This window comes from Falco naumanni, chromosome 1 (genome assembly GCF_017639655.2).
Source record: "Falco naumanni isolate bFalNau1 chromosome 1, bFalNau1.pat, whole genome shotgun sequence".
Taxonomy (NCBI): Eukaryota; Metazoa; Chordata; class Aves; order Falconiformes; family Falconidae; genus Falco; species Falco naumanni.
The window spans coordinates 73,521,414-73,545,139 of NC_054054.1; the positions used below are offsets into that span (position 1 = coordinate 73,521,414).

The 23,726-nt window shown below is 41.0% G+C and overlaps 1 protein-coding gene across 2 annotated transcripts in view; it reads right to left on the reverse strand.

Moving 5' to 3' along the window:
- Positions 1 to 1,185: 1,185 nt before the first annotated feature.
- Positions 1,186 to 23,726, reverse strand: part of GRID2 (glutamate ionotropic receptor delta type subunit 2) — a 731,038-nt gene continuing 708,497 nt past the window's right edge. Inside the window, exons 15-17 of one of the 2 annotated variants that reach the window (XR_005828679.1) lie at positions 7,767 to 8,007; positions 5,741 to 6,136; positions 3,568 to 3,640 (exon numbers count right to left, since the gene is read on the reverse strand). Coding sequence is in view for 1 of the 2 variants with exons in the window: in XM_040599440.1 (XP_040455374.1) it covers positions 3,218 to 3,640; positions 7,767 to 8,007 (664 nt within the window). In the remaining variant the exon portion in view is untranslated. Of the gene's footprint in view, positions 3,641 to 5,740; positions 6,137 to 7,766; positions 8,008 to 23,726 lie in introns of both variants that reach the window. The other variant, XM_040599440.1, reaches the window with a different exon arrangement.

Consider the following 23,726-nt stretch of genomic DNA (forward strand, 5'->3'; position numbering starts at 1 on the left):
TAAGTAGAGCTCATCCCTTGGCTAATTTTTATGAAATAATAATAGTAGCCTGATTATAAAAGATTCTAGCATCCTATTCCTAGGCATTTAGTGCCCACTGATGTACGAGTCTGTTGGCATTAGTGTGTAGGTACCTTTACATTTTAACCTCAAATTACTTTCAATAATTTAATTTCCTTTAAATTTTTATGTTATCTGGATCTAGTTATTTTTTTTTTTAATGTAATAATGAAATCAGGACTCCTTCCAGTGTATTTTTGAAACTACAAAATGAAATCCCCTGAATGCCTGCTAAGCTGAATAGAAAATTGTAAGAGGTCAAAACTATGATTAAATGAATTAAATATACTGAATGTAAAAAGCCAGCAGACAAACTTTGAATGGCTGATGTTACTGCAGTACATTCTGCATGATTTACTAATGACTAGGCCATTGAATTTAACATGTTAATGAAACTTAAGGATTGAGAAGGCCATAATGAAATATGGGCTAAATTCTCTCACACTAAAATTCTTGTCAAATCTAAATGCAGTGTATGTCCAGTATCAAAGCAAACTAACTTCTGAGCAAATAAAGATGGCAGAATGTGATTCTGTAACACTAATGACCATGTTCCAAGAGAGTTCCTAGATTACGCTAAAAAGGATGCAGGTGGGATGCAGCATTTCTACAAATTATGTCTTGTACATGTCAGTGCCAATGAACTCTAAATTTGTTCTCCAAAATGCTGTCTGTATACATTTTCTGAAATCTAAGCTTGACCTTGATAAACGTGGTAAATCTTGGTGATTTTTGTGGATGCTCTACACTGAGCTGACTCACAGCAGCCTGGTGAGGTTATCCCACCTCTGTGGGCTAAATCCCCTTCAATAATGGTGTGGCAAAAACATTAAAATATTCTCAATTGGATGCCCTGCCACGGACCAAAAATCCCACAGCACTCAGCGATTAAACAGGAGGAAACACAAGTTTAGAAAACAATTTTATTAGACAAATTATTTAGACAAATTATACACAGAAAGCTCTGCCACTTGTAACTGAGGCCTCCAAAAAGTGTTTGTGTATCTGTATAATAGGCAACACATCAAAATAGGCCTATTTTAAATATTGTACATGGTTAACAGTTGTTTTTTTTTAATAGCTAAAATCACTGCAACATCTGGTATGTCCCTACGTAGCTTGTTGAAAAGAAATTTTCTTTTTTTTTTTTTTTATTTTACTCAGAAGTGTGGATGAGTTCATGAATGTTACAAGGGGGAAGCAAGTTGTGCATGCTCGTAGACACTTGCTACCCTGGAAACAAAATAGCCTTTTGCACGATAAGAATCTGTTCTGCCTTACACAGTAGACAATATTTGAAGATTTAGTACAAAAAACAGTGACAGTACAAGATGCTCCCCCAGAACAGAATTAGCATCAAAATAGAATAGATTTGAAGAATATATCTTTTAATTTATCCTAAAGCAAATCACGTAGGCTGATTCCTATTAATCCTAGCCAAAGAATGAATTAGGTTAAAATAAGTGTATGGCTGCACTAAAAACAAAACCAAACCAAAAAACTCACAGGATAAACTGCTTGCTTTCTACTTAACTGCATTTTTAGTTTTAAGGATTACAAATTGAAAGCTCTTCCTACATTTCTAACAGTGTTACTTTAAAAAGCGGGTGCCGAAGTGGGCACTGGTTTTGCTCTCACTGCTGTTCTTTCTCTTGTTCTACACAGTTGGCACTAATGTAAAAAGTACATAGCTCCTCTAAATCTAACTTAACATATAAAGGGTTAAGATGAGCGCCAGTTCGTATTTTTTTTCCTTAGAACAATAAGTGATTGTAATTAAGGCCACATCTATCTTTCTCAAGGGCTTTTTTTTTTTTTTTCACTCCGCTAACACCATTATTGTATTGATCAACTGCACTGATTTGGAAAATAATTTATTAACCTTTGATCTATGTATAAACTTCTCTAGAGCTATATTAGTTGTTCATGAACGTGGTATACCTAAGAGAGAGTTCCTTTTGTCTAATTAATTAATAAGTAAAATTATCAAGGTTAGCCTTATAGAATGCTCAATAGCCAATGCAAAACCTAACCAAAAAAGTTACATCTAGGTACAAATGTTAAATTGCCCTGGATGTTCTAATAAAAAAGTATAAAATATGCTCTGTTGGCAAACAATGCAAGTCAGAATAACATTAAAGCAACCTGTCTTTTCTAAATGAAAAGACCCCCTGCGCTGTACATCCTTCCTGTATACAACACATTTTTACTAAAGCTTTATTAAATGAATTGCAATAGCAACGGCTGCCATTTTATAGCTATATATACATGTATATATATATACATACTTGTGTGTATATATGTATATATATATCTGTATGAGATACTAATTTATTTAACACAACAGGCTTCTGCCATATGATACAGTTTACTGTACATAAGAAAAACTTTTAACACTGTACAATCACATAAAGGTCATATGCACTGTTGCAGTGCAAAAGTAGATTTAACTGTAGTTTGTACTGGCATAGTAATGGCTTTTTGTAATCCTACAAAATTGCATTCCTGTATTACGGGGCCTGAATGGTCTTTTAATTTCATTTGTTTTGCTTTCTTTTTTTTCCTTTTTTTTTCTTTTTGCCTTTTTTTTTTTTTAATTTTTTCCATTTTTTAAACTGCAGGGTTGCCTTTGGTCCACAGTTAAAAGGACACACAGCAGTGGAGCGCTGACTGGATGCAGCAGAATATATGAAAAGGACTTAAGTTATTGCAATTATAGTAAAAAAAGGCGGTGGGGGAGGAGTGAATGCCCTTCTGTAAAGTAATCCTCAGGGTTTTTCTATGCACGAATCGCTGCACATTTCCTATATTTAAAGTATATGAAAAGCCTGAAGTAACCAAAACCTAACATGGTGATAAATTGAAGAATAAGTGATTCAAGTAGTAAATAGAGTAAGGGGAGACAGAGGAGACCAGACTGAGAAAGCGGAGAGGAGGTGGAGGAAGAGTTGTTACTAATTATCCTGATTTTTTAAACAAAATAGGAAAAAAAACCACAAACAGAAAATAACCCCCAACAAATTAAAAACAAAACCCCTCAAAAACAAAAACTAAGGAAAAGAAAAAAGGTTACATCCATGTTAGTCCCACAATATTACAGCTGCTCCTTGCAAAGGGAGTCCTAAAAAAGAAACAGTGAAGAAACTTGGTCTGATGCTCAGATGGAGGTGCCTCGGTCTGGGTCACTACCAATATTCAGCCCCAGAGTAGGAGTTGGTTGGTAAGGGATAGATGACATTGTTTTGATGGGGCTTCTGAAAAAGCCACCGTTGGGTGCCCTGTGCCTGAAAGGGCCAGTTCGGTGCTCAGGCACACTGCCGAAGGAGAAGCCCGAAGCAGCTTTAGCAGACAACGTGCGGCTCAGAGTCTGGATCTGTTCTGGTATGAAGGTGGTTGTGGTGATGTGAGTGTTTCTGAAGTCACTTATTTGCTCCAGTGCCTGACGTGTGGGTAAAGTGTCAATGTCCAGCGGGGTCAAGTCAATCGACGAGGTGGAGAACTGTTTATGGGGACTGTCATCATCTGTGCAGAGGCTGTTCACACGCCTGTGGAGATGCTCCAGGTCGACCTCCTTGTCATCCTGGGGAATGAGAAAAACAAGAGCCACCGCTCACCATCGCCATTTGTGCTGAATTGAAGCTTCACAGTGCAATTAGAACTGTTTGGGAAGTACAATGTGCAATTAACTACAGCTGGCTGTTGGCTGATGGCATCTCTGAATGTCACCAGCAAACTCCTTCACTGCCTGAAGCTGGGTGGGCTAAGCCAACCTGATGCAGACCCTTACACCACAGCTACTTTCAAACCCTGAATCCCAACAACAGAACTCCAAGCACTACCAGTAGGTTTTCATCAGGAAAAGCCAGGCTCAGAGCTAGGTGGGTTGGACTAAGCAACAGCTGAATAACGGTAAATTTTGTGCCATGAGAGCAAAGCATAACCTCAGATGCCTGGGATGATGCTAGTTCAGTTCCGCAACAGGGACTAAATTTGGATATCAACATGGACGTCAACAGCTCTGCGGGATCAGGCTGCTGTCTTTGTCATCTTTTCAGGGCTTAAGAAAGGACTAAAAACATCTCAGGTTGCTCTTTAACTTTATAACATAAGTTGTGCTGTAGAAAAGCTGAACTTCCAGACAAAAACCCAAGCATTTCTGACTCACTGACGTCACACAGAAAGGGGTACACCAGGCAATTTTAAATTACGATGCCAACAGAGGGAATAATTCTCCCCTTACCTACAAAGAAGCAATTCCATTGATTCTGATGGAATTACGCTCTTGTGGGTGAGAAGAAGAGGCAATGGCCTGGGATATTTATTATAAGAAATATATCATCCCCTCTCTTAGCTCTGTCCCTTCTCTGTCCCTTTTCCTTCTTAAATCTCTCCTCCCAGAGAACTCAGTTAAGCAGGTAGGTTTGTTATAATTGAGAATTTAAATGCACGGAAGTCTAAAAAGTGGAGAAAGTCCTGGGTGACAGAGTAAATCACCTGTATTGTACATACATATTTCTACTGAACTGCAAAGCTTAATTCAAAGCAGTGTTAAGTATACACATACAGGGGTATTCCCTCAGTCTAGATAGCGCAGCTCATTCAGAACAAAAATTGATTTCAACTAACCTTAAAATTTACCTTAAGCTCTGTGAAATCTACTGGCTCTTCCAGGCCACTAGAAATATGTCACACTTTAGGACCTCACAGAGGATAATTAGGCAGCCGATAGATGTGCACTGATGACTTCCAGCCTTGATTACTGCAATTCAATGACTGGCTTGATCCAGAGCTCCCTGAATCAATGGCAAAACTCCTAGTATACCGAATGGGCTTGAGATCCCTCCTTTGCCTAGGAATGAAGTCAAGCACTCTGAAAAAGTCCACACCTAGAACAAACTGCAGGAGTTCATCTGCTTAGCAAAACGGATCACTGAATATTTGCGCTGGTACCACGCCGAACACAGAGCCCGACTGGAAGGAGCTGAGAGGCCAGCTCCCCTCCGGGATTTTACCCTCCAAGGGCAGGGACAGGGAGACAGAGTGGGGGGAAAGGGGCAGGGAACAGGGCATCAGGGATCAACCAGGGACTGGACGATCGCTGACCACAGAGGCTTGGGTTGGAGCTCATCACAGGAAGGAAAAAATGCAGTGCTCATTTCTTGGACTTAGCTTTCTGTCTAGAGTTTATTCACAGGTGGACATAGACATGGATGCACATAACAACCACACAGGTGACATCAAAACCAAACGCATTCACCAAACGCTCTCTCTAAAAACTTTGGAGATGATATGATTGCAGGAGAATTGGGGCCACACTGGAAGCTAAAGAAAAATACAGAGGCTCTGTTAGCGAGTGCAAGTCACGACTATGTCTCTGAGGGACAGTCCTAAATATTTTTCCTTTTTTGTTGTTTTGGGTTTTTTTTTTTGTTTCCTTGTTTTTAATTTTGAAAAAGCATACAAACACTTTGTAATTTAAAATGCCAATTGGGAAAAGATTGGAATTTCATCACTTCTGAGCCTCTATAAGTTCCTCAAAATTGTCCTCTTTCTTCTCTTACAGAGATGCATTTGGGGCTAGGGTCAGACCAGTGAAAATATAAAAGCGGTGATATTCTCCCATGCTTCGCCCACAACCCGATCTCCACCCAATCGATACACCAAAATGAGACCCACTCACAGTAAGATTGTGCATATCTCCATAATATGATCTTTCCTCTTCTCTCTTGTGTGATCAGTAGTGAAATATTCAGCAGTTTTCACATTTAAATTATCATCAGGCTTCAGAGTCAACATCCCATTGAGATTACTGGGGCGGTTCATACTTCTCTCAGAGCTACTGTTTAAGGCTGTCTGCAGACTCAGGCAGACATCATTGAATGGGTTACTTCTGGTACGCGACCGAAAAGTTATCTTCGCAACCATAAGACAATTTTTTTCAGTATAAATGCTTGCATTCTGGAGCACAAGATGGCAGCCACCAGGAAAAAGGGTTGGCTTGCTGACCACAAACTGGCCCAATCTGACCCCCGATTCTGGACTAGTGGCCTGGAAGAGCCAATGGATTTCATGGAAGCTAAAATGAATTTTAAGAAAGTTAGTTAAGAGGTATTACTTTGCTGAATGACACCCACATCCAGGATAGTGGGGACATTCAGCACGTACGTCCATGTTAAACGCAGTTTTGAGCCAAGCTTTTCAGTTTAGCGTGGAGATGCAATTGTAAATGCTAAGCTAATGACCACGTAAAAAAGATCAAGGAGGCCAAATTATACCATTTGTGGAAAGTACACACTTGAATTTCTCTGCATTTGGAAATTGAAATAGGAAATTTTATGGTTATATAAAATATCTGTGTTGATTTTTTCTTTTCCTTTGTTATTTATTTTTATGTTTTGCGCCAGATAAATATTAAGTATGAAGTTCTGAAAGTTTGGGTAAACAACAATCCAGTAAATTATAGGTTTTAAAAGTAATTCACCAGCTGAAATTATATGGTTTCCATTCCTGAGAAACCCAATTTAGACTAGAGATTCTTTTTTTTTTTTTTTTTTTCTTTTAATAATGGTCCGGTCCAGATCTTGAAAAAAAAAAGCTTGGGAATTAAAACAGGCAAGAAAAGATTAAATGTATTCTAACATCAGTGCCAATGCTGTCTAATTAGGTAGTGTAATTAATCCTGCCTGATTACACAGCATTAGATTAGCAGGAATAAACACAATGGAGAAACTGCAGAGAAGGCGAGACTACTGCACACAAATTAACAGCAATACCCCACAAGCTACACAGATGCATCTAAGCTACACAGAAAAGCTATAATTGATAGTGCTACATTAAAGCTCATATTTAGGTTCAGCTTTGGGCATTGCTGCCAAGTACATCTTAATAAGGTCTTTTTTTTTTTTTTTTTTTTTTTTTTTTTTAGTTTTTTGTAGATCCAAAGACTTAATTATGAAGGTAACAAATTTGTTGTAAGACTGCATAAAGCTGAGATGGCTGGTAAAGGGACAGGTAGATTGCCACAGGAAAGAAAGCGTTACACATGCAGGTGTGGAAGTAAACTCATCTCTGGTGTAAAATAACATATTTGCACATGGTCTGTGGCCAAGATTTTCTGAAACACGTCTGTAGTAGGTTTCAGAAATAAGTCTTCCCTGAATCTGAAAAATATGACATACTCTTGCTTCCCTGAACTTCAGATAATAAAACGAGAACTGAAGTTCGTGGAAGTCTCAAGAGGTTAAGATTTCTGAAAATGAGGACAAGCTTATTTAAGGAGCTAACTGCTGATTAAAGGGCTAAGCTTTACAAATCTATTTTGAAAGACTCAGCCACTGAGCCTAGGGGATACATTTTTCAAGTAGAAGCCAAGAAACCTTTGAACTCACTGGTGAGAATTAGCTCTCACCAATGGGAATAATGAACTAAATATTGATGTATTAATAATGTACTACTCTACAAGTAACAGTTGTGTTTTACTCAGAATAGTTGCATATTTATACATCATCAATATAATTTTTTTTTAATTCAAGCTTTTCTAGAAAAAATAGATAAGAGATTTTGAGGAGCAACATTTACCTTACAAAATCAGGAAGCTAAGGAAATATTTCTGAATTTGATTCCCCACCCTTTCTAATGTTATAAAGTCAAGGCAGCAATCTTTAGGGTGCATGAAAATTCCCCAGGAGAAATGGAGGGTCTAATACCTCTTTTGATGGAACCCGGGAGCCTTTCCTTTTGTTCCACCATGTTTCCAACATTGCAATGAAACAGGATAGGACGATTCCAGCAGCGAGGATGCAGAAAACACCTGCAAAACTTTTTATGTCCAGGGCACCTCCTTTCTGTTTGGTATCCACAGATGAGTAAAGATCACATTGACCGTTCTTTGGCCACCACTTATGCTTCAGTATGTCCATGTCACCATTCTGCTGCAGCTCCAAAATCCTTGAGGAGAAAGCACAGAGTCAGGGGTTACAGTGGGGCAATGAAGGTGGCACCTGAGGGTGCGAAGATGTAATCCAACCACTTACAACCTTCCCATGTGTCTCGGAAAGCCAGGCAGCTGATGAATCCAGACAGACTGGTTTAGCCAGAAAAGAAAGCTTGAATATGGGTTGCCTGTAAATTTGAGCATATGGATATCTATGCTCCACTCTAGATACAGGAAAGCACACACAAACCTCTCTTTCTGTCTTTTAAGACACTTAACACTTAACTATTTTCTTAACTAGCCTTCACTACAGTTCACTACAGACTATGTCAATTGACTTTTGTAGTGCATTAGGTATTTGAGAATATATATTTTGCATTTAATCACTGGAAAAGAGGCATTTCAACTAAAAAAAAAAAAAAAAAAAAAAAGAAAATACAGTTCAGATGTACCCCGTGATACACATTACTTTACTGTAAACAGATCTTTATCACGTTACCTAATTGCTGCTTTGGAGAAAGAGCTGAACCGTCTTAGTTGCAGTCAGTGACAACCTAAACTAATCCTGCTCAATAGGAGCGTGCGACCTGCTGGTAAGTGATTTCCATAGGAAGGTTCTTTGCTGCGGAATTCACTCATCCTTGCACCTATGTACCCAGTCCACTGCCAAAGATTTATTAGGCAGCTTGCAAGGCCGATGTATTTAGCTAGGCTTCCTGTGGGATGAACGTTTGAGAAACGAGAATTTTGTTTGGAAGAAGACTTTCATATTTAGTTCATTTATTCCTGAGGAGAGTGTTTTTATTTAAAAACATCCAGAAGTGACTAGAGTAGCAGCTGGGTGCATCTGGTTACCCAAAATAAAAAATTCAGTGATTACACTTAAAAAGAATAAAACAGAGGGAATGTTTTCCTTCATGTAATAAATTTGTTTTTCATTTCAGTGTTGGAAGGCAAACAATTACTTGTGCAATCATTTGACACAGCATGAAAAAAATCCAAATGCACACAAACCAGGGGAGGTCTGGGACATTGCTACCAGAGACTGTACTGCATTGAAGTGGGAAGAAAAGCTGCTACACTGACTCTGGGATACTGTAACAACTCAATGTAGTGGTCTACCTCAACCTCAGAAATATAGAGTATTAGGAAAGAGGGTTTCAATGCACCTTGGTAGCATAGGGTTCTATACAGGGATCACTCAACCTCTAATGCCACTTAAACGGGTAGTCACATCAACGAAGCCACAAAATTTGCTATAGCACATCCAAACGACCATATACTTATGCTGTAGTCCTACCAGGAATGGGAGACTTCATGCAGCCATCGGCAGCTGCAATGACAGCACGGCTCTGGAGTGAGCTTCTGCTTCCTACCCAGGAGTACGTCCTACGGCTGAGATCTTGACCTGTTCAGAAGGGAACTGCTTGTCCAGCTCTGTGCTATAGCAAAGGGAACGGTGCTCCTGAGGAACAGATTGCAGGTGATATGCATGGCTTTGGAGATGCCAGAAGCACCCTGTTTGCATAGCTCTGTTTACAAGAAGTGGGTCAAATTCTGTGCAATGTCTGCTGACAATACATTGCTAAATGTCCAGCCCTGGAAAATGGCAAACAAGGTCAGAATTGCCTGGGCTATGTTTTGAATTGTCCCATACTCAATGCCAACTTAGGGAAGCCCCGTCCCGAAGCTTCCGAAGGGGACAGTGATATGTCAAGGACAGGAGGACTTTCCGTTCTGTTGCAAGAGGCAGAATAGCTGCTCTGAGGCATCCACGTCCAGAGGAGCTGTGGAGGCGTGGGGACCACATGCAGGTGGCTGTCATTGCTGCCTACAGCTGCCTATTGGGAGCATGCAGAGAATCTGGAGCTGCACCCAGGGACAGAAAGAGATTTGTCTCAGAAACAGACAAACTGGGACAAGAGCCATTCCAACTACATAAAAGAAAAATGGAAGACGTCAAACACTGGAACAGAGAATCTGCGGCACCTCCATCCTTGGCGGTATTCAAAGTCCCACTGGGCAAGGCCCAGAGCAACCTGACATAACGGGACGTGCTTTGAACAGAGGGCTGGGCTGGAGACCTTCAGAGGTCCTTTCCCACCATAAATACTCCTCTGTGACTACAAACGGAGTCCACATGCTACTGTCTATCATGGCATAAAGTGCTTACAGACATAACTCGCCGTAATTCGGGTTCTCGCTGCCCTAACATCCTGCATTAGGATTTACGTGAGTTTGGGCCCAAATATTCCAGTCTGTCAGGTCAGCAGGAGCAGCAGATAGTCAGTGTAAACAGAACCCTTTCATATACGTTCCTGCGGAGTAACAGGAGGTTAACTTTTGATGCCCAATCCAAACATCTGGCATATATGTTTTTATATTTAGGAATAACTGTACTATCTACACAAGACAGTAACAGAACAACATCATGGGAGTTTTTCTTCAGCAGCTTTTTTTCAGCAGCTCTAGTCCCTCAGCAGGGCTGTTTTCTCTCTTTTATTCCGTCAGTAATAGAATGAACCATCCAACTGATTGCTCTATTCTCATTAATTAAATGATTCTTCACTTGTCAGTATAATTCCCGATTACACAAGACATCTTTTTAACAATAGGCATTTGCATAAAGACATTGAACTTTGGCTTGTTCCTTAACAGAGATTTATTCCTAATTGTACTCCTGGTAATTACTGGCAATTTTCTTTATGGATGTAATATATAAGTTCAATTATTTAAAGGAAACATAAAAAAAAAGAAGCAGAAACCAGGGATAGTAATTTTATCATTACATGGAAAAGCTTGAGAAACGGAAAGCTTAAAACGAAGCCTTGTAAAACTGCAGCGGTAAACAGATGTTAAGAGATAAAATACTTATAAAGAGAAATTGTAAAAGAATGAGTATCTAACTATATTAACTTCATACAGAGAAAAAGGTAGATCCCACTTCCGTTAGACTTAGTGAAACACTTTGGTTTTGAATTCACCTGTTTGTGGAACCAAAATAATAGTTAACATATTAAGAAGATTTAACGCTACCAGGCTGTTCCTAGTTATGAAACTTCCTATTATTGTGGCACATTTTCAGAAATGAAAACCGTACTTTTACTGAAATTCCATGAAAAACAACACGAGGAAGGGAGGTTTCTTGCAAGCCTGCACAGCACGTAGGCATTGCGGTACTCGGGTGCCGCAGGAGCGTCCCACACGATGGCACTCTTTCCATAAAAATACGCGCTTTTGCTGCAGTTCCTGGTGGGTGCCCTTACACACTCTAACAGATACCTGTTGGGTGGCAGACGCTACCATCAGTTTGTTGTTTGATTTTCACGTTTAATAAATGACTAAAATAATAACACGCAGTAACTAAATGATATCTGAATGATAATGGTGCGCTAAATGGCTATAATTCCAGAAAGTGCCTCTTTTCACAAGTCCCGGATTTTTACAACTGCACTTTTCCTTGACAGCCTTGGCTCCTTTGAGCCGGCTGTATTGGCAGACAGTAGTACTGCAACATAAACTGGTAGTAAATGTAGTGGAAAGTAATAAGTAGGGTGTATGAGTTCCTGCTGTTTTGAAATACCATAGTCTTAAATAGCTTACCCCCCCCCCCCCCCCCCCCCCCATATATTAAAACATTCTGATTTGTCTGAAAAACATGACCTTTAAAACTTGCTTATGTATAGAGCACAGGGCTTAATATATTTTCCTCTAGCAGGCAAACTGTTACAGCAACATTTTTCAAGGCAATGGCGGAAAGTTATCGAGCTGCAAAAAAGAAAATGTCTGCATGCACTTTAACCAATTTGGTCCTGAATTCACAGTGCCGAGTAATGTCTGGCGGATATAAACACAGAAAACTAAGCTGCCTGTGGTTTCCAAGTCTGACAGCGATGGGAACAAATCCTACTGAATCAATGGGAATAGGGCTTGATTCAGCTCAGTAACTACATACTTTGCTGCTGGCAGTGAAGTATAATTACTCCTGCAAAATACCCACAGATAACAACCTCTAACTCCTTATGATAGCAAGGTGTCACAAATGCTACAAAATTGAGACATCTGTGACAACACTTTTTTTGATGCTTTACTCTTTCCGAGTTATCAGTAGTGAACAAGAGATGCAACAGGCCTTTTACAACGAGATCAGAAACACCAATACATGGTCTGAGATGCTGAAGACTACTGAATATCAGCTTCCTGCACCAGGAATGTGTTATCCAGAGGAATAACCTCACCATCAGCACTGATGAGGAAGAGGAGGTGATGAGGTGCTGCTCTGCCTCTAGTATCTGGGATTAGGCTGCAGCAGAGATAAGCAAAGCCATGCAACGAGTGACTGCTGTCAGAAGTGGGAGAATAAATAAATAAACAAACAAATAAAAGCAAAGCTATATGTGTACCTCAGTGGGCTGTGCTGGGGGTCCTGAGCCAAGGCCCCAGCCCTTGCGCTGTCTCCTGGGTAGCTCCCACCGGTGGCCTTTGGGAGCCCTTGGTGCCTGCAGGTGGGGCTGGGCAGCTGAAAGGGTTCAAGTAACTTCTCTATTGGCTCGCCAAGAGTCACATTCCTCAGGCACAACCTCTGGTACCAAGTCTTCTTAAAATTCAGTTCCTCTCTCATAAAACAAGGTATAAAACTACGCTGATTTGTGACCATCCTTCAGTTACCAAAGCAAACAGATAGGAACCCACAGGGAGGGTTGCTGGTTTTTTTTTTTCTTTTTTTTTTTTTTTCCTTTCAGTGAGGCAACTGCCTAAATCTTTCTTATTCATGGCAATAACTGGAGTGATGCCAATTCCTATTGCATCTCCTTGAGCTGGCTTTAGGTTTTGGCAAAGCAGGCCCCCCTCTCGGCAGCCGAGCAGCTTTCGCAGGTGCCACCTGCGAGGCTGGCTCAGGGCTTCAGCATCAGAGAGGGGTGGCTGCTGCCTGGACATACGTGCTGCCTCCTGCCTGGGGAAGAGACAGTCCCAGCCCTGGGGAGGGAAACAAGGGATAAGGACGGAGGCAGGCAAGTAGGAGGTTCCTGAGGATCCTTTTCACCTGGTCCCCCACCAGCGGCACCTCATCGTCTCACTGAAACCTGATGAGTTTTCATTAATTTGATCTTATCCTTGGGGCCTTGCAGGAGACATGTTGATGCTCAAAGCTTTGACTTTGATGCTATTCCCAGTGCCAACAAACACTGTCATTCCCCAGCTGCCCAACAAATCAAGTTTGCATCACGTTACAGCCACAGACAGTTATGAAGCTGCTGAGGAGTCTGAAGGATATATCTGTATTCACCTACAGGAGGGGAATATTCCTGTGCAATTTTGTCTTGTTCAAACACACAGAATAAAGAGATAGGAAATGGTAAGAAATAAAACTTAGAAGTGTTTAGGGAGCTGGTGGGAAGGTGTTCATTCAGAAATGGCTGCTTGCCCAGCACCAGCTGTGCTACCCAGTCAGGCATCCCTAGATCTAAGCTTAGAGTTAAAAGGGGCACTAAATAATTGAAAAATACAACCCAGAAGCAGAGGCGGCATGGGAAGGTGTAGGGCAGAAGTACCTATCCTGAGGTGAAAGAAAGCAGGGGAGCCATGTCAGTGCTTGCTCCTAAGCAGACTGAGGACATACTAGGAGAGCTTGCAAGATGAGCAAAGCACCTGGAGGCAGAGAGTTCATTACTATTCCAGTCCTTCCTTCAACTGCAGGTCTTGATATCTGTAAACAAAAATGCTGGGTTTGGAAAGAATGTTTTCTGGTTTTCTGTGTGTCTTTTTTTTTTTTTCCCCAGCCAGCATTTTAATGAGCTGCCAATCATGGGCTCCACGACAGGAAATTTTTCATGCCAGCCAAATGCAGCTTGGGCTGCCAGATTAGATAAAGTCGCACTCTCTCTCCACCCATTCCCACCACTTAACTCAGCAAAAGAGCACCCTTGGGTCCAGCTGCGAAGCCTGTTCTTTGGCAGGAACTCCAAGCAGATTTAAACCCAACTTGTGCCCCATGAGGGCAGGCAGGTGGTTGCCTTCTGATCTGCTCTTCAGCAGTGCTCAGTGTCACACTGCTGTCAATAAGAAGTCAGTGTGCAGAAACAAGGATAAGCATCTCACCTTCTAGATACAATAGAGGAAGCAATAGTAAACCAGACCTGCTGTTCAGCATTAAGGATTTGCGAATCAAAAAATATTAAAGAGAGAAAGCAGCTGACCTTCTGTTTTGCTCAGCAATAAACCACTAGCTTCAGAAGATGCAGCACGCGCGACTTGGATTCCATAAATTAGCATCGCTTTGTTTAAATTAGTAAACTACTTCTTACTTAAACTGTTAAACTTACATGGACACTCTCTCAAATACAGAAGGTTAAACTTAAATGAAACGGCACCTGCAGTAATAAGAAACGAGATATTAGCACTATTTATTATACAACTGTGTTGGAATTTTATAAGGATAGCTCTAGAACAGTTTTGTTCAAGCTGCGTAGTTTTGCTGAATACTAAAAATCCAGAAACTAGGTAAAGACAAATTTCAAGTTATTCAAGATCTTCTGCTTACTTTTAAGATAGAAAGAGTTGAGTTGAGCTTAACTGGCCTTTCACCATGCAGATGTTTCCTGCTCAGGAGAAAGTGGTGATAAAAAGATTAGTACCCATTTATAAATCCCAAATGGCAAGAGAATATCTACAGACAGTTGCATAAATATCATGAGTTCATTAAGCTCAGTGCTGTTATGGTAAACACTAAATTAATTCATTATAGTGAGTCATGGCATGCTACCAACCTTCTTATAACAAAGAAATACACTTTCAAGGTATATTGGTTCCTGTGCACTACCTGTATTCCAGTCCTCTTTAGAAAATCACTTGAAAAATGACAGTTACTAAGCTTTATAAAAAAATGCACTCTTTCATGGCCTCAGGTTGTGCCAGGGGAAGTGTAGATTGGATATTAGGAAAAATTTCTTCACTGAAAGGGTTGCTAAGCATTGGAAGAGGTTGCCCAGGGAAGTGGTTGAGTCACCATCACTGGAGGTATTTAAAAGATGTGTAGATGTTGCACTTAGGGACACGGTTTAGTGATGGACTTGACAGTGTTAGGTTTACAGTTGAACTCCATGATCTTTTCCAACCTAAAGGATTCTGTGTTTCTATGAGCACCTGGGGCCTAATTTTCCTCTTGCTTTCATTACCACACACCAAAGACAAGTCCAAGTGAAGGCAGGGACAGTTTGTGGAGTCTGCAGAAGAACAAAGCCAACTGATGTGCTCTCTGCAGCTGGAACAGCTCTGCACCTCCCCTCCTCGGTTAGCACCGGGAAAGGCTGCCTTGCTAACTGCCATGCTTCCAACATCGTCTCTGAGATCCAAAACCCAGCTGTGATGTTGCATGTGATTGCTGGGGAATGGAGACGGCATTCCTTCCTAAAATTACACGTTCTTCAAACTGTCCCCTGCAATGCTTGTGCAACACCGGAGGCAGTCATAAATGACATTTTGACTGTATGACAAGAAGTATGATCACAGACATACAACTTAAGGACTCGAGTTGTGGGTCTCAAGCTGCACATAAGCAAATCAGTAGCTGTTTTCACAACCGAAGTAACTGATGATTTCACACAAACTCAGGACACCCCAATGTCTAAGGTCAGTGTTAGTTTCATCATTAACTTACAGACAGCAGAGACCAACACAGAGCACACTTGGGAACCCAGCTCTCCTGGTTAGGCTGTGACAAAAGTGGCGTTTTCCCGCATCAATACAGGATACCTAGGTTAGCCAAAAATGGAAAGCTTCTTACCACATACTTCTTGGATGTCTTCTCCCCAAAATCTCACCTGACTGAGCATTTCCTCCAGTGTCACTTGTCAACTGCCCCCTGCCTGAGAGGCTCTGTGGTTAACAAGCCATGTAAGAAACTGCTCTCCCGCTTAGCAGGATAAAGCTAACAATTGAGAAAAGTAGTTTAGTTTTACTTTGTTACTGTTTTTTTCAAGAGTGAGACGCAAACAGACACTTATTTGGGTCAATTACCGTTTAACCTAGGCCATTCTCAGACTTTTTTGAACACAAAATCATAAACATGATACATTTTCATTAAGAAAACACCAAAATGACATATAAAAATGTTTGTCCTTTAAGGGAAAAAAAAATTAAGAAATTAGATTGTAAGGAATGACTTTACCTAATTTTTTAAGACCATCTGCTGATGTCCTGTAAGAAGGATAAACAAATGAGTTCGCTGAACCTGACCTACCACTGAATAAATATGCAAGCCTCATCTTCAGCTAAGAAGTAATTACTTGAGAAATCAAATTACTAACATGATTAATCTTAAGAGTTGTGGTGATTAGTGAACTTTAATTTTTATATAGCATATATGTTTATGCTACCTTTAAAAGTCAAGCACTCATTACAGCTATGACAATATGGTCTTTGCTAATATCAAAGTTGGACTCAAATGAATTGATAACCGGCAGAATGAAAGCATGCTGAAAAGACACAAGAGAGCTGAAAAGGAAGACGGTAAGTCCCACAGAGACCCAGAGCATATCTTCAGTGAGAAAGGGAACACCATGGGTGGTCTTTGACAACATCAGCATCATCCTTAAGCACACTGTGGTATTTGGTTTATCGGGTTCAGGAGAAGATCTTTCATTTAAGTGTCTAGAAGCGATCATCTTTGCTTGGAGTGATGCTTCAGGCAGTGCAAAATCTCAGTGTGATACAAACTAGCTACAACCACATTCTGAGAAACAGAAGACACATTAGTTGCATTAAGTCCTGTTAACTGACAGTCTAGAACAGCTCATTTTTAGGAGATCTATGTAGCACTTGCATATTTGACATTTATTTGTTGTTTACAGAAGAAAAGATGACAAAATATATAGCTGATGATTCTTTCAGTTTTTTTAAATTGTCAAGTGATTCTTTTGAGCCCTTAAAAATGAAAAGCAAAACCTTCAAAATTTCCTTTTAGATGCTATTTAGATGAATGATTTACATAGCTTGATTTAAATATCATAATTTTGATTATAAAGAACCCAAATCAATAGTTTAAAGCTATCTCCAAAGTGAACAGTTGTTGATAGAATAGGAGAAGCTAGACAGATAAATACAGTCTGAAGATCAAATCACAGTAATATGCTTTGTGTCTGAAATTTGACATTTAAAAATATCTCAAAGGCTTTTATCTCCTAAGTACTTGGTTGCAGTAGCGAAAGTTTCCCAGATCCATTCCCATCCAGGGTTTTAAATGTGCTGGGGCTTGAAATCAGTACTTCTGAACACAAACACTGCACTAACAAAACCGGTAGATTAATGTTATATTGAGGAGAGCCCTCTCCAAACAGTCCTTTGGACACTGAAAGTGAAAATATTTAAGGTATCCCATAAGTTATACTAATGCTTCAAAATCTAATTCATTATTTTTATTTGTTCTCCCAAGCAAAAGCATTTCATAGAAGAATAATTTCTAGAAACACTCCCAAAATATGTTCTTTCTTTCAAGCCTTTCTCAAATCATACTAATGAATACTTTTCAAATAGCCAGTATACTACTGTCTGTATCTGGGGAAGCCTAAGGAATTGCCACAATTCTGCCTAGGAAATTATGAGAGTTCCTGCCAAATTTACAGGAGTGAATTTGACCATCCTTAAAAAAAAAATAATTAAGATTTCTTACACTAAATCTTGCAGTTTGAGAAATGCAGCTCCTGCTGTTCAGGCTAAACATGTGTCAAACCACACTTCTGACATAAGTCTGGCCCAAATTACAAATAGATCTGCCTGAGACAGATGCCCCTAGAAATATTGCCTAGGGCATCCCAGCTGGTCTGGGGCTAGCACTGCCTACTTGCCCTTCCGAGGTACATCAGGTAAGCCCTCCTCAAAGACACATAGGATGATAAATTTCTCTACCTTGATGAGCATTCAGATCTTTTAACCTCCCCTGGGTGTAGAAGGAAATGACACAAGATAAAGCAGTACAACTCTGCAAGCAAAGCCGATGCGATGCGTTTCTGCTGCGTTTTGTAACCATGTTGCTCTTATATATGGGGACATAAGCTAGGAAATGGTCTGGTTGCTTTTCACCAGACTTAGTAATTACCTTCAATAATACACCAGCGTGCCAGACTGCCAACCTTGTGTACGTAGGTTTTCTGCCAACAGGAGAGCTTACTGACAGGTTTTGATATCTATCATTTTTCACAGTGCACTTGCAGGACTACCAGCAGTACGGAGAGGTGAAGAAGTTTGGCACAGAAATCCTGGGGGTTACAAAAGTTAATAATTGATGGTTTATTGCCCACCTTCCACTGCAGTGTGTGTCCTGAGGGGCTGCAGTCTACTTTGCATGATAGGAATCAGAGCTTTAAGCAGCCTGGTGTTTACTCGAAGAATCACACTATGTGAAATTTCCATATTACGAATAAGTGCCTTGATAAGAACCAGTGCCATTCAAACTGGATAACAATCCGTGGGAGGACTGAGTGTTTATTCTGTTAATAAAGGCATCTCCCTAGCAATGCTGCAGTTTTCCAAGAGCCACAGCCAGCTACCTATTCTTGTCTCCCAAACTTTGCCTAATCAGGTCCCTTCTGCATTGCAATAAGCAAGGTCTGAACCTGTTCGGGTGCATAACTATTTTCTTTGGCCTCTGGGTTTTAGTGCTTTGGAACAAGGCAGTGCAATCCAGACCTACCATTACCTTTGCTGCTGGAGGAAGCAGAGCGGAAGGAACTGGCAGGGTGATCTGAAGCTTTGCACTTCATCTTATACCTTTTTCCCCCTTGGATCTAGGCCCGTGTTATTCGCACAAACTTGAGGAATGTATGTTCTGAGCAAAACAAGTTTGTTAGGTAAAATATACATGTAGCAAAGCCACTAGCGTATCTAAGTCTCTAAGTATCTAAGACGTTTCAGCCCAGGTAGAAACAGGAGGAAATAACTGCTTTCCTTTGCAACTAATCCATCCAGGTCAGAACTGAGACTTTTCCATAGAGTAAGAAGAGTAAATAAGCGAGTAAACAGAGTAAGAGTATGCAGTTCTTGCCACTCTTATGCCCCGTATTTCCAATATTTCATATTGGAGCGTCCAGTGATTACATTCAACAGCAAACATACAAAAGCATAAATTAGAAACAGTTTAAGTAGGAAAAGTTTCAAGGAGTAATCTCAAGCTTGATTTTTAAATTGAATGCTTAGCAAAAATATAAACCAGCTTCCTGACATAGCAATAATACAATCTATTTTTTTCTTTAACCCCCAGAACGATTTTAAAGCATTTGACATTGTGACAAAATTTAGTGCTTTTGATAGTGATGAGGAATTCTACCTTATTTCACTGCATATCTTGACTATCAAAGCCCACATGGTTAAACCAAGTAATTATATTGTATTCTTAAAAGTAAGTAACGCAATTTCAACATTTAGTTTTTCAGTCTGAGAGCCCCTAATTGTTTCTCAGCATTTGGGGGGTTTCTATATTTTTAGAGTTGTGGGGGTTTTCCCTCCTTTCACCAATCTATTGATAACTGACCTGAAGATTAGATTCCATTTGGCTCAGGAGAATAAGAGACATACAAAAAAAAAGCTTGCATAGCAATGACAGCACACATAATTATATCCTAAAAGTGTTTTACAGCTTGACCAACAAAACCTGCAATTACAGGAGATGCCTTGAAGCAAAACTCTTTCATAGCCAGCCAGACCAGACAATGGGCACACTTACCCTCTGGTATTGTACCATCACTTCTTGCATAAAATGATTAATCCCACTTGCAGTTATGCAACGTCTACCATCCAGATCTCAGAGGAGGAAGCTTGGGAGCAAAAAAGTGAACTTTCTCTCCTTCCCCCTTTCCTCCCTCTCCAGCAGGCACAGCCCATGGAGTAGCTTCCCACAGGGGCCACTGGGCTGGGCTTGCTCATGCTCTCGTAACACGGTGCCACAGCAGGCTGGCATGGTTTGCTATGACTGACAGACAGTGATGCCAGGGTTTGCTGTCATTACAAAATGTATCCCTTCATGTTCCTGTGCTCGGCGCCAGATAAACTGTGGCTAAAAGAAATAACCCCAGAAATAAAACACAAGGCATTCCCAGGTGCTATTTTATCAACTCCTCTCTGCAGAAGGCCAATGGCTTTGTAGGGAATGTAACAGTTCTATAGCTTAGGTCAAAACTAAGCGACTTGGCACTGAGATTCAATTTGGATAAGCTGGTGAGCCTATTCAGATGATCTTTGCAGATCTTTTCCAAGATCAACGGCATGAGGTCAAATTCTGCAGCTTCTTTTTGATAGCACATAGAAGTGAGCTCCTTCTTTCTGCCAGCAGAGGTAGAGCCAAGAGCCCCATGAGGGTTTCTGCTGCTGCCCTGCTGCTGTGTGTTGTTCAGCTCAGAGCATGGGGCAGGTCTGGTGACAACCAGCTCTCAACCTCGCAAGATCTACTGCAGTCAAAAGTAGAGTTTGGAAGAGAGACATAAGAGAAAGGGAGCCATATTAAAAAAAATAAAATAAATCTCCAAAGTTTAGAGAAAGAATCAAGACTATCCTGACTTCTTTTGAAAAGCTGTCTGGCAGGAGAGATGGGAGCATGAATGGCAGGATATTCCCAACCCTAATTTCCCAATTCCAGAAAGTAAAAGTTTACTTGTGGGTAGGCAAAGGAGGATATTGACAGGTTCTTATTTTTTTTACCCAGCCACCTTTCTCTACCTCTGCGTCAGGCTGAAAATTAGGATTCCACCAACTGGCCCTGTCGCCATGCTGCAAATTCGCAGCTGCAGAAGATGACACACAGTAAATCACTGTCCTCTCCCTGAGAGCTGCCATAAATAATGCCACGGGAGTTCTCCCCCTGCAACCAGCAGCTGCTGCAACTGCTGGAAGCAGAGCTGTAATGCAGCCCCAGGTAGGGAATGGAGAGAAGGTAAAACAGAACAATCTGAAAAATTAGATCCTAGCATTTATCATCACACTAACTTGTAAGCCTTTCAAAATAACTGCCTCTCCTCTCCCACAGGAGAATTTCTATAAGGAAGTTGCCATAACTTCGGACAAATTTCAGGAACATGTCATGTTAATTTTCTGAAAGTATCTAATCTTACAAGTTTTTCATTAACAGCAAGTAGTATCACTCTGCTTTCACAGAGCAGAAAGCTGAGGCAGAGACCATGAAACAGGTACAGCAAGATCAGACCTCAGATGAGTTGTGGAAGCAGCAGCTGAACCCGGTCCCTACTCTCTCTTTTCCCTTTTGCAGTAAGCATATTTATTTGTTCTCCTAAGAGAAGGTGGAAAAAAGAGAAAACAAAGGAAAAGGGCAGTTTGGCAGGTTATATGACAGCTGGAAAAGGCTGAAGATGTGAAAGCGTATTAGCCATGACTTCCCGAGCAAGCAGGTGGCTGACTCTAATGCTCAGCCTCTACATCACTGACAGCTTTTGAAGGCTTGTGCTGCAGCACAGCCTCTCTTGCTGGTGGCAGGCGCTTCCCAAAGACGGGCACAGCCTCTGGGTTACGGCAGGGAGGGATGATGGGCTGCGGGGGAGCTGGAAGGGACACGGCCCTCCCGGCAGCTGGGCAGTACCGCAGCCCCTCTCCTGCTCTGCAGGGATTAGAGCAGTGCCAGTGGCCAGGGACATAAGGGGGTGATGGAAGAAGAGACTGAAACCCTTCTCTAAATTCCCAGCCCTTTACAGCACCGCTTGGCACCTTGAAGGTCTGCACTGTTCACACCTTGCATAATAATGCTGTCTTTAAGTACATTTTCCTCACCTAATTAGGGTCAGACCTCCCAAATACCTGGAGTCAAGGTCCAGGGGATACTTCTCTCCCTTTCCTGTGAGCGCTTGACTGCAGAGAGAGATCAAGGGTATGTATTTTAGTACATGTCATGGATGCTGCCTGTAGCTGGGGGTAAACAGCTACTACCTATGGTAATCTAGATTCAGCCCTCTCATTCTTGGCAAAAGGTAGGAGCAGGGGCTTTCTGCAGCGTAGTCATGCTGTTTTAAGATTTGTATAACTATGATCAACTACATGAAACAGTTTTAATTAGGAATTTGCTAATCACCAAACATCTGGCTAAAGTTTCCCTTGAATATTTTTCTAGCCAGCATGGAGGGAAAGTGGATTTGCCAGAGTTCTGTAAATACCTTTTTTTAATAAAGATGTACCCAACTTCTGAGAATTGGTTACAGGAGGGGAAAAAAAAAAAAAAAAAAAAAAAAAAAAAAAAAAAGACTACTCCAGGAACATTCAGATATGGCTGTGATTTACCGCGGAAACAGTGATGATAGAGGGAGCTTTCCATGGAGATTGTTCCATGGATATTTAAGGATGAGCAGATTCCAGTAGTTTTTTTTTTATTTAGACTAGTTTTTAATTCTGATTTCAACTATAAGAAGATTCCTTCCTCCCCACTCCCATTCTCCCTTTTTGGTTGTGCTTCAGGTCAAATTGGATGTTTTGGCTAAATTTCTCAGAGAGGAAGACACACAATGCAGGATGTATGCAAATGGGGCTCCTACCCTGTTACTCAATTCAAAACAAGGACTAGAAGCCAGATCTCCTGTATAACGGGTGTTATCAGGTAGAACAGTCATGCCAGAGACTCTTGCCCCTGCAAGTAAATCTCTAGTTTAGGAATCTACCACAGGGTGCAGGAAAATCAGATATAAGAACCTGCCTGCATTAATGAGAGCTGTAAGCCTCTGGAAAAAACAGATACTGCATAGTTTTCTTCTTATGTGCCCCCCGCCCCTGAATTTTTGCTTTCTTCTTATGTGCCCCCCCCCCCAATTTTTGCTTTCCAACCAGCTCTTTCAAAAACTGGAATTAGATGCCCAGCACAGCATTTCTTTGTTGGAGAAGACCACCTTCAGCTGCTTAGCTTCACCCACACTAGTCACTCACTGCTCTTTCTGGCACAAGGAGGACATGGATGCAAAAAAGGGCAAAGCTCACCCATACTGCCTGCCCAAGAAAAGCTCTTTATTCTAGTTAGAAAGATTATGGAAGGCTAGTAGCAGCACTAACCTCTTTTTAGAGGTCAGAGTAAACCCTCTACCTTCTCTCCATTGCCATCTCTTAGGACAAGCAGAGCACCACAGCCAGAGAGAACCCAACCAACAACACACTGAGCACAATGCTGTGCCTGCACTGTGGTAATAAACCAGCACCTGATGCCCAAGGAGTGTGTAATCACAACATGTGTCCTTTGATGGTGTAATTCCAGTTACAGGTGTATGGGATCAAGGAAAACAGAACCAGCTGCAGAATAGGGCAGCACAGACTTCCGCTTGCTGGAAACAGAAGCCAGCGCAGCAAGGCAGCAGCTAGCGTAACAGGGGTGGAAGGATATTTTGTTTTAATGCCGCTGCTGGCAGAGGGGAAAGCCAGGCCTGGCAGCCCAGCACAGAAGATGTTTACAGGCAAAAAGATACTTATACTGGCTAATTTTCTTACGTCCATTTTACTTTAGAGCAGCAGTACTTACAAAAGAGTTGGTTATTGTTCACATCTATGTGAGAATTCCAATTTTACTTCTTTTCCTGATAGATGAGCTCCTTAAGACTACACATATTTGCAAATTGAATGAATATTTGATGTGATACGCTATGGATCTTTTAAACTTCTTTTTAGTGTGAGCTTTGGGTTTAACCATGTTTCAAGCAAAACCCTTTAGATACAAGAATGAAGTTCAGACTTACCGCTTGCTTTTTGCTTCTTTTTCTTAAAT